Here is a 12,061-nt window from a genome sequence, read left to right as displayed (position 1 = left end):
ATCAATTTCGCCTTGAAAAATCAGGCTTCATTTGCCTAAGTTCACGTTCCCCCCGCGCGCCCCGCCAGTCGATACGTGTCCGCAATTTGAGGGTGAATAATTGTAGTAATGAACGACCCGCGGGCCTCCCGGGGGTGGTGGGGGGTGGGGGGGCTTCCCGCTACCGGGGGGCGTCCGTCGTTCCCGAGCGGAATTCTTACGGCGCCCCCGCGTTCGCAAAGCGGCGCGCGAGCAGCAGACACCTGTCCAAAGCGTCTCCGCTGACCTTTCCCCGATCGTGTCGAACAAAAGCAACAAAGACCGAAAGGGAAAAGGAAAAAAAACAAAACAAAAAACGTAAAAACAAAAGCATCCGCTCGCTCGCTGTGTGTTTTGAAGACGCTTTCTTCTTTTGTTTTATTGGCTGTAATTGGAAAATAATTCAGGCGGCGTCAGGAGGAATCAATAAAGAATTAATGAAAGGAGAAGGCGGCGTCATTAAAGGCAATAAAGGGGGCCACGTTATGATGAGGACGCGCCAAAAAGGAAGGGAGGGAGGCTTCGCTCTTTTAAATGCGGGTGAGCCCACTCATATTTATTTACAATAAGATTAGGAACTAATGCGCGCCGCATGCATTTCAGATTGCTTTTGGTCGTGACGAGACGCTACGTACGGTTCAAAAGCGCCGTCGTGGCTTCTTTTCAAAAATTGAGACCCATTTTTAGTCGGGATTGCAAACGGGTAAAAAAAAAATTATCATAAAGGCCTATAGCAAGGGTGTCAAACTCGGGTTTGTTCGCGGGCCGCTTTAACGTCAACTCGATTTTATGTGGGCCGGACCATTTTAGATATAATATTTAGATTTTTAAATTTTTAATTGGATTATAAGAACTGGATCAAAAGCCCTAAATATTCCGTTTTTTATAGATATAAAACTGTTTATTTGAACTTTTTTTTCTTAGTAAGGGAAAACATCTAATAATCATTTGTTTTTCATTTCTAATGGAATTTTTTTTTTAATTATATTCAATATTAAAGTGGAAAACCGAATATATTTTAATATATTTATTTTTAGATTCTACAAAATGCTTTTTGACCTAAAAACACCCCAAAAAAATGCCGGACCATTTTAGATATAATATTTAGATTTTTTTTATTAATTGGATTATAAGAACTGGATCAAAAGCCCTAAATATTCATTTTTTTATAGATATAAAACTGTTTATTTGAACTTTTTTCTTTCTTAGTAAGGGAAAACATCGAATATTCATTTGTTTTTCATTTCAAATGGAAACATTTTCTTTTATTATATTGAATATTAAAGTGGAGAACCGAAAATATTTTTATATATTTATTTTTAGAAAAAATGGATTAAAAAATTGCAATTATTGATTTAAAAAGGGGAAAATCAGGAAATGTAATATACATCTATACTCTTCATTTGAATTTGATCCTAAAACAGAAAGTCGGCACTCATCATTTACTTTCCCGGGCCACACAGAATGATGCGGCGGGCCAGATTTGGCCCCCGGGCCGTCACTTTGACACCTGTGGCTTAAATTATCATTATGGTTATTTAAAAGGGCCAAAGATTTGTTTATAAAAATGCTTTTGATAAGAACGCTCGTATATATTGGATAGCTTTGTTCAAATTGGGGGAAAAAGACATTTGGATGTGTTTTTCCCCCCAAATTAATGTATTTCTGAGGTATTGGAAAAATACGCAACCTGGTTTTTGTCTGTATGTTCGACTGTTTTTTTTTGTTTTTTATCCGCCATGAACGTGATAGCGTAGCCAAGCCGAGAAGACTTAATAAGAGCAACGTATGGGTGCTCATATGAGGCGAGCCATAAAGCTGCCAGAGGAGACAATAGCGGGCGGCCCAGGCCGAGGTTAATGGGCGAGCGGATGATTATTGATTAGCTAAAGGTTGAGCTAATCATTAGGCTTCATCCATTTTTACGCACTCCTCGCCGTGACCTTTACGCCGGCTACGGATTTCTCCGGACGATGATTTGATCATCTTGTCGGGTAGGGGAGGGGGGCGGTTGGTGGGCGACCGCGGAAAGGTGTGGAACGCCGTCCCAACGGACACAATGGCGTGGAACCTTTGCGCCGTTGCCACACCCGACTGCATTTCACACTTTCAAACTAAACAAAAAATGATCCAATGGACCGATTGACCGAGCCACGAGCTAACCGTGCGAAGAGCTAACCGAGCGACGAGCTAGCCGGGCGACAAGCTAACCGAGCGGCAAGCTAACCACCGACAAGCTAACCGAGTGACAGACTAACCGAGCGACGACCTAACCGAGCCATGAGCTAACTGTGTGAAGAGCTAACCGAGTGACGAGCTAGCCGTGCGACGAGCTAATCGAGCGACGAGCTAACCACCGACGAGCTAACCGAGCAACAAGCTAACCACCGACGAGCTAACCGACCAAGCGATAAGCTAACCACCGACGAGCTAACCGACCAAGCGATAAGCTAACCACCGACGAGCTAACCACCGACAAGCTAACCGGGCCACAAGCTAACCGGGCCACAAGCTAACCACCCACAAGCTAACCACCCACAAGCTAACCACCCACAAGCTAACCACCCACAAGCTAACCACCCACAAGCTAACCACCCACAAGCTAACCACCCACAAGCTAACCACCCACAAGCTAACCACCGACAAGCTAACCACCGACAAGCTAACCACCGACAAGCTAACCGAGCAACAAGCTAACCGAGCGACAGGTCTCATGATCCAAATGGGCCCGTAAACCAACAACAAGAGCACCTAACTCAACTGTTGCGTGGCTAACGTTGCTAACAAGCTGATCAACGTGTGGCACTGGCTGCTAGAAAGCGCTAGATACTTTGGAGACGTTTTTTGTGAGTGACTTCTAAACGGAATATACAAGCCTAATAACCAAGCAACCTAAGTGGCAATAAAGGGCTAGCTAGCTAACCAACCAACAGGCTGAAGGCTAACATAAGTGACGCAACGACTGTCAGACAAAGACTATCGTTAAAAAAAAGCCAGCCGCCCATCGACACGAGGGTGAAAGCAGTCAAAATGCAAAACATCCGGCGAGAGGAAAGCTTCCACACGTCTCTATGTACTGCGTACGCCGGATGTTCCTAGCGGCGGTGGCGGCGGTCCGTTAAACAAACCCAGACGGGGACCCACATCTGCGCCCAATCACACGCCTCTGATCCCCTGGACGTTTCCACTTTCTTTGGCGGGGGCCGGCGCCGGGAGACGCCATATTTACTTCAATTGACGCCCCACTACAGAATGGCCGCCAACGCCGACGAGTTTTGCACCTAACCCAGACCCAATTGAGTACGCTTAGCGCACTCTACGTCAAATGCCGTACCGCTGCCAGATGCAAATCAATTATCAGACATTTACTTCAGTCTTGGCAATGTAAATTTTCATCTTGTACTAAAACACTGCTCACCACTTAAGTCACTTTTTTTAACCTCACTTCAATTTTATTGAATATAAATCATTTTTATGACTACTTATGTGTGCACTCGATGGTGAAGCTTTAAATCTCATTGTACTTGTGTCGTGACAAATAAAAGGCATTCAATTCAATTCAATTCTGTTGAAATTTTCCCAGAGAAAAATCTTAAGGTTGCCAGATAAAAATTGAGCTCTCACCAAGTTTAGATGAAAATAGGACAAACGTGACATCCTAGATTGTATTATTACAAGATTCAAATTGTCATAATAGGAGATGAAAGTCATTTTGTCGCTTATTTTCATGAGCTGGAAGTTGTTTGGCTTGATTGGCTTTAACGTTTTTAAGTTTGCGTGAGCGCAAAACTGCAAAATTTCCCGAATACAGGATGAATAAAGTGATCCAATCCAATCCAATCCAATAAATGGATTAAAAGAACTGGATTAAAAGCAAAAAGTGTGCCGCAAAAGCTTGGTAAACATCGATTTATACGTCCATTTATACGTTGAAGTCTCATTTGAGCTAGCCTAGGAGACACGGCAGTGGGTTTTTTTCTCATCACCAAATAAGAAGAAGGCCCACGTTTACGACGACCGTTGATGATGTGATGGAATTCAAGCGGATCGTGGAGCTATCCTTCCAGATGGATGGACCGACAGACGTCCTAACCGACGAGCACTCAATCTAACGGCGGGCGCCGTACGGATCGGGGGAACGCCGGCGGTCGGCGGGAGGCGTTTAAATATTTCATGGGCCCGTGGCGAGGCTCTCGCCCGGCGTGGCGGCGACGCCAAAGCCGAGCACGGAAGACACGACGGCGTCGGGGGCGTCAGGTGGCCATGATGGGAAGCGAAAAGGTGGAGAGTGAGAACTAATGTACTTCCTGTGTACTTCCCCCTCGCCTCCTGTCAAAGTGGCAGACCCCCCCCCATCGAGTACGCGTAAACTGTCAGATGATGTCGCCGCCACGCCGGAGCGAAACAGACGCTTTTACGGCGCTGACTGACGTTTAAATGCGAGGGAGGCGGCCATTTCGGGCCCAAAGTGTAGCGAACTTGGCGGGAATGAAAACGGGACGGGACGGGGGTGACGGAGGGCAGGGTGGCGCTTGAGACAAGATTCCACGGGATATTTAAGCGCCCCCTGTTCTGATTTGGAACACGCTCGTGAAAATAGGAGGCCAAAAAATGAGAAAAACAAAAGACACGCTTTGGCTTTTAACGCCTTGGCGGAAGAAGACGTGGCGTGCGGCGACGAGAAAGACGCTCTTTTCATTGGCCGTTCGCTCTTTGGTCCGTTTGACTGCCGCAAATGAGCTGTCAACGCAGGGGGTGTGACGAAATATTGAAATTGGGACATATCCCGAATGACTACTTTGTAGTCTAAAAGACTACCGATACGCGGTACACGGCCGTTTGTTCGCCGGTCTTTTGGTCGCCCGGCAGGTTATTGATAATGACCATTTAAATCGTAGCTCAAATTCCCTAAATACAAACTGTGAATGACTATTTATTCATACTTAATGCCCTAGTCATTATTAGGCTAAAGAAAAGCTCCAAATTTGCCGTACTTTTATTGTTTTTTGTTGGAGGACTTGTTCTTGACCCTGACGGACGTCGCTTCTTAAAGGGACAGCGCATGTACATACAAACTCTTATTATACACTCACACGTCGCCTCAGTGAAAGTGCTCATGGCCATTGTTGGCTTTTATTCATGCCTAGACACTGTTGTTTTACCTTGTTTTGGCGCCGGTCTTTTGGTCGTCGGTCTTTTGGTCGCCGGTCTTTTGGTCGCCAGTCTTTTGGTCGCCAGTCTTTTGGTCGCCAGTTGTCGCGGTCGGGGCATTCATTTTCTGAAAGGGTCACAGGTAATAAAGTACTTTAAAAGTATATATATATACAGTCATACCTCTACTTACAAATGCCTCTAGGTACGAACGTTTCAGATTACGATTTTTTTTACTATGCAAATGAGTGACTCGAGATACGAAAAATATCCATGTTACGAAATCCCCCAAAAAGTATATGCATTTCCTTATTCATTAGTTTATTTTGAATTCCCCTTATTAATTTAAAACAATTAAAAATTACAAAAACAATTAAAAACTACAAATGCAACGTGGCACATATTTTCACACACACATCGAGCACACGTAAAAGTCTAAAATGTACTACAAAGTGGACGGCTTTCAGCACTGATAGAACGGGTATTATATCTATAACGGCTGCCGAAGGAGATATTTCCGCAATGCAGGGCACATTTTAATATGCTTTTTTTAAAAAGACATTAATAAATCATTTACTTCTAATTTTATCTCATTTTTGTGTTTCCTCACGTCTTTCATGCAAAATTTGGACCCTTTTTAAAGGGTTTAGTTGGTAGTTGTGTGAGGACCGTGGAACCAATTAGAGAATTTACATAAAAAGTTCACCTCTACTTACGAAATGAAATTTCCCAAATACGGGATGAATAAAGTTATCCAATCCAAGTTACGAAAAAAGAATTGGAATCAATTAATTTTGTAAGTAGAGGTACGACTGTACATGTATTTAATTAATATTCTTTTCATTTAAGAATCAAAAATAATTATTTAAAAAAAATTAAATTATTTTAAAAATTGCAATTATTTTTACAATTTTTTAAAGCAGATTTAAAAATGTTTTGGACAACTTTTAGGTCGACCAGGTCTCATGAAAAATCACGCAAATGTTATTTTCAGAATATAAACGACTTTGTAGATATCACGTAGCAGATGCTAGGCTAAATATTTGCGTGTATTTAACGGTTTGAAAGTTTTGGGTGGACAGCGTGATGTCATTGTTATTTCCGATTTGCCAGGACGTTCCGGCTGCCGCTGATCGAAGGGAGGAAAAGTGAAAGGCTGGAAATATTGATTTCCTGTTTGGCCTCATTTAATGTGAAATTGCATCATTCATCACTTTCACAAAACCAATAGTGACTCTTTGGAAAGAATATTGGAACAAAATCACGCCCCCCACCCCAAAAAAGTCCCATTTTAGACTTTCCATGAAAACGACCTTGGCTTGAAAAAGTCATTATCAACACAATCGTTAAGTTAAAACGCTAAATTTAGAAGCCGATTCATAACCTGGAAATGTGGTAAGTTGAAGCGTTCGTAAGTAGAGGCGCCATCTTGGCTCAGCTCGCTTAGTCAACCTAGTACTCGGTACGTGTTTGACCTTTCCAATAGGGGGGAATAAAATAAAAATAAAATAAAAATAAAAAGCTGGCCGCTACGCATGCGCTTATCCGTCATTTGAGCGAGTGGATTTTTTCCTGGCGGGCGCCCGCTGGTCATCCCTGAGAAGCGATAAAAGGATGCGTTCCGGGCTCAATCCCTACGCACACGCCGCTTAACACTTCCCGATACCAAGTGGGGATGAGTGACACTTGAGAGGGAAAAGCCTGCGCAAACACCCTCCAAACCTGCCCAATGTCGTCATGGCGACGCGCCGGCCGCTTCACGTTTTTGCGCCCATCGCCCCAAACGACACTATCTTTTTTTTAAATGAATGAGTTGGTTTGATTTGGTTATTTTCAGTCCTCTTTTTTTTTAATAGTCTTATTTTGTGAGTAATTGAAAAAATAAGTTAATTTTTAACATTCTTGCTCATGTGTATGTTATTTTAGACCTGCTATTGACAGTAACGGATGTCCAATCTATTTTGACTAGGAGGGGAGGGGCCAATGAACACCACTTTGACACCAGTGCCCTAAATGATTCAAAATCAACACAAAGTGAACAGCAAAATCACCTAAACCAACAAAATGTGACCAAAATCAACAGGAAATTACCCCAAAATGCGCCCAGAGGCCCAAAAAAAACGCTAAAAAATACGGTGTTATCATCATTATTTATTTTTCTGAACCACCTATCCTCACAAGGGTTGTAGGGGGTGCTGAAGCCTATCCCAGTTAACTATAGGCACCAGACGGGGAACACCCTGATTGGGTGACCAACCAATCGTAGAGTACAAAGACACAAACGACCAATCACACTCAGCACGGAGAAATTCAGAACGTTCACGCAACCTCCACACAATGAGAACCAACCTGGGATCAAACACAGGACCCCAAAACCGCTAGGCCGACACGCTAACCACTCATTCTTGCGGTCCCCCAAATCAGTGGCACCCTGGTCCATCTCCCACATTACCCATAGCGAAAACCGTCCCAGTTTTGGCGTCCAGAAGACCCGCAACGCCCATTTGTACTTTGAGTGATCTCATTTCCTTTTTACGCGTGCGGACAAGTCCGGATTATTTCCCTTTTTTTCCCCTCTTTTTTCCCAACGTTGGGCCGGGTCCTCGTTTGCATTACGGATGCGGCGTCTCCGCCTTTGTGCGTGCGGTAAACAGGCTTCGTGCCGGGAGGAATTTCCCCCGACGGTCGCCATCCGTAATGGTGGCCGTAATGAGCTGCAGCTGTCAGCATCTTTCCATACGCGAACACAACACACAACACACACACTCTCACACACACACACACAGGACAGGAACATAAAACGCACGAATGTCATCCGGCTAAGGAGGAAGTACAGTAATCCCTCGAATATCACGGTTAATGTAGACCAGACATGGCCGCGATCATCGAAAAATCGCAAAGTAGGGTCACTCCTATTAACAAAAAACTAAAATTTAAGTTCATAAAAATGTGAAAATCCACGATAAAACTCGTAAGGCGAGGCCACTCTTGCTATTAAAACTCAGCACTGATGTTTAAAAAAAAATACTAATTAATAGCAGAAAAAATCTCAAAGTAGTGAATTCGTGATCATTCAAGTCGCGATAATCGAGTGCAATATTTTAGAATTAGCGTGTACTTTTTAGCCGACTCTGGCTAATTTACATGATGGCTAAAAAATGCTAATTCGGTGCCATCTGATCCATTTGGGCCAATTGTTATTCGTCCTAGCGGCTAAGTAGTTAGCACGTCGGCCCTACACTTGGTTCCTGGGTTCGATCCTGCCTGGGTCCTCACTGCGTGGAATTTGCATGATCTCCTGGGCTTGTGTGGGTTTTCTCTGGGTACTCTGTTTTCCTCCCACATTCCCAAAACATTTTTTTTTTATCTTCGGGCCAATCTCTCTGCCCCACACGTCTGGGGTCCTGGGTTCGATCCCGCCTGGGTCCTCACTGCATGTTCTTCTGGGCTTGTGTGGGTTTTCTCTGGGTACTCCGCTTTCCTCCCATATTCCCAAAACATTTTTTTCTCTTCAGGCCAATCTCCGCCCCACACTTCTGGGGTCCCGGGTTCGATCCTGCTTGGGTCCTCACATGTTCTCTTGGGCTTGCGTGGGTTTTCTCTGGGTACCCCGCTTTCCTCCCAAATTCCAAAAACATTTTTTTTCTCTCTCTCCGGGCCGACCTCCGCCCCACACTTCTGGGGTCCTGGGTTCGATCCCGCCTGGGTCCTCACTGCGTGGAATTTGCATGTTCTCCTGGGCTTAAGTGGGTTTTCTCTGGGCAGTCCACTTTCCTCCCACATTCCAAAAACAATTTTTTTCTCTCTCTCTCTCTCCGGGCCGACCTCCGCCCCACACTTCTGGGGTCCTGGGTTCGATCCCACCTGGGTCCTGACTATGTGGAGTCTGCAGGTTCTCCTGGGCTTGCGTGGATTTTCTCTGGGTACACCGCTTTCCTCCCACATCCCAAAAACATTTTTTTCTCTCTCTCCGGGCCGACCTCTGCCGACATTTTTCGGCCTTCACTCCAACTTTGCAGATGCTCCTTTAATTTTGAGGCGGGCAAGACAGTGATGAATGTGCCGCGTGGAAGGAGGGCTTAAATGACCCCCGGCTCCCCGGTGGCAACACTGACCGCATCAAAAGCGCCGGCGTGATGACCCAGTAATAGCGGGAGGAGAAAGAAAGAAAGGGGGCCGGTCCGCTCAGCACTTGGCCCGGCGACCCGCCCGGCGACGCCATCTTCTCCAGTGAGCCTCCTTTTTTTTATCAATGCCATCCGTCGCCAGCGGGACACCAAACGGGGACATGTTTTGCGGGTGACATATTTTCTGGCTCAAAAAATGGCATGTGACAAACTCAGTTTGGTCTGTGGGGCGTCAATAGATTTCAAATGCTGATTTTCACTCAAAGATGAGCATTAAAAGCCAATTGGACTTCTATTTCTGTCCATGGCAGGCAATGAGTTCCTCAGGCGTCATTTCCTTGTCATTTTAGGGTACTCAAAGGTGGAACTCGGACGTTTCGCCGAATGGATGTTTCGCTGAACAGACAGTTCGCCGAATGAACGTTTCGCCGAACGGACAGTTCGCCGAACGGACAGTTCGCCGAACGGACAGTTCGCCGAACGGACGTTTCGCCGAAAAAAATTGTGTTTAATTTATTATTTTATTAAGCAAATAAAAGTGGGGATGTTTCTCATTGTGTTGTTTTTTGTGCCAAGGTTGAAAAACATACACACACGATCCGGGGGCGGGGCGAGCGCACGAATCCCGTTTCGGCGAAACGTCCGGTCACGCTCAAAGGTCACTTCCTGAAAATTCGGAATCATTTCTGGGTTGCTTCCAGTTGCTTTATATAATATATAACATGATATATAAATATATAGTATGTAGGTATATGCTAAGACGCAACTGAAACAAGCTTTAAAGAGAATAAAAAATGTCCACCGTTTTAAAAACGTCAAAAAAATCCCAACCAAGATAGCTCAATTCATCCCATTGGATGACTATACTTGATTTTTTTTAATATACAAGTTCATGTAAAAGAAAATAATTTGTTTTGTTTCGTGCTGCGCATTTGATTTGCAAAAAAAAATTAAAAAAAATACTACAGTTTTATGTTCATTCTGTCGCTTTGTTAAAACCACTGCTGTAATAATGATCTTTTATCCGGATACAATGTACTTTTGGTTCAAACAGAAGAAAGGACATATCATCTTCCCCGTGACCCTTGTGAGGATAAGTGCTTCGAAAAGTAATGAATGTCATCTCGCCCCCCTCCACCCTTAATGCATTTAAGAAGTATTGATATCCAATCGAGACTGTGCTTGAAATCAAGTGGCTCGGACTAACATGCAAAAATATGCCATCTCTAAGAAAAACTGCTTTGGGGGGGGGGGGCTTTTTAAAGCAATCTGATTACTGACGACACACACACACAAAAGTGGGATGACGCTGAGGAGAGTGCAAGTGAATGCAGCTTTTTTATTCTCGTAAAACTACCGGGTGGACATCCTCGAACCCCCAGAAAAACACAGACCGGACCGCCCCCCCCCCCCCCCCCCCCCCCCCCCCCAAAAGACCTCTCCGGACTGCCGAACATCAACCCCAAAAATCCCCGTGCTTCATTTTAACGGCAAACCGTGCTCAAAGTTGACCAATACAAAAAAATAAAATCCTCCTCAAGAGGATAAATTCAAAAGACTGACGCCATTTTAGCAAAACAAATCAGTTACTTTGTATTTAATGTTCCTCAAACAGAAAGAAAAAAAATGAGAAGGCTTTGCGCCATTGTTTTGAAGTGGAATATTTATCATGTTGGATCAAAATGATTTTCATTTTGTCTGTCATTGTCAAAAGATAAAGATTCTAAAACGGCGATCACAGGATTTTAAATGTTAATTTTCACCGTCCCTTCAAAAGCTTTGCGTTTAGTACCAATAAATCGCCGCCTCCCAAACACACACACACACACACACACACACACACACACACACACTTTCTTAAAAAGCAAACACACACACACACACACTTCCTTAAAAAAAGCAACGGACAGTCGGAGAGCAGAAAATAGAAAATAAAGAACAAGTGAGAGTGCAGTGCTTAATAGATTTAATCAACTTTTTCTTGGGTCCGATTTAACCGTGTGCAACTTTAAGTCCGCCATGTCATACTTTTCTGTCTGTTTATTTTTTGTCAGGTAACGTTCCTTCTCACCTCAGAATGCCGTGCAAGATTCAATTAAATATTCAAAAATACGCACGAACCTGTATATTTTTAACCCGCACAAAAAGCTCAGTTTTCAGTCTACTTTAGCGCTTTCTGAGTAAAATGCCACCAAAGATGGGTCACGTGAGTCGTCCTTCTAAAAAAAACCGCGTCAAAACGTGACATTCCGATGTTACCTGCGAGCGCTCAAAAACTTGTCCTCCCCATTGATCAGCCAGTCTTTTCCCGGCGCGCTTGCGCTTGCGCGTGCGCGTGGGACGTGTCAGTCACGGTGAGCAAACGAGCGAGCGAACGAGCAAGCGGGCGCGTGCGGGTGCGCGTGGACGTGTCAGTCTCGGCGCCCCAACGAGCCAACGAGCAAGCGGACGCGTTCGTGCGCGAGTTCACGTGATGCGAGAGAGAGAGGAAGGGAGGGAGGGAGGGAGCATTGTCCTCTCCGCCCCACGCCGGTGTGTGTGTGTGTGCGCGCGCGTGTGTGTGTGTGTGTATGCGCGTGCACGTGAAGCAGCGATGATGGATGCGCCAATGGAGAGACGGACAGATGCTTGGGCGGATCTAAACGCCGCAGACGCCGCCGCATGCACACTCGCCCGGAGATCCGCGGGGGGAAAACGGCGGAGGCTCCCGGAGAAGACCAGCGAGCGAGTGCGAGAACCTCGCCACTCGCCATCGCATTGACCGG

At 45.0% G+C, this 12,061-nt stretch overlaps 1 protein-coding gene across 1 annotated transcript in view; it reads right to left on the bottom strand.

The window, feature by feature from the left end:
• Positions 1-5,018: 5,018 nt before the first annotated feature.
• LOC144068650 (uncharacterized) overlaps positions 5,019-12,061 on the bottom strand; it is a 43,373-nt gene continuing 36,330 nt past the window's right edge. The window contains exons 5-6 of the mRNA XM_077593279.1: positions 5,255-5,296; positions 5,019-5,224 (exon numbers count right to left, since the gene is read on the bottom strand). Coding sequence (XP_077449405.1) covers positions 5,177-5,224; positions 5,255-5,296 — 90 coding nt within the window. The 3' untranslated portion in view covers positions 5,019-5,176. The remainder of the gene's footprint in view (positions 5,225-5,254; positions 5,297-12,061) is intronic.

This window comes from Stigmatopora argus, chromosome 2, assembly GCF_051989625.1.
Source record: "Stigmatopora argus isolate UIUO_Sarg chromosome 2, RoL_Sarg_1.0, whole genome shotgun sequence".
Classification (NCBI taxonomy): domain Eukaryota; kingdom Metazoa; phylum Chordata; class Actinopteri; order Syngnathiformes; family Syngnathidae; genus Stigmatopora; species Stigmatopora argus.
Note: the sequence above shows the minus strand (reverse complement) of the source record. Positions and strands in the feature narration are given on the sequence as shown.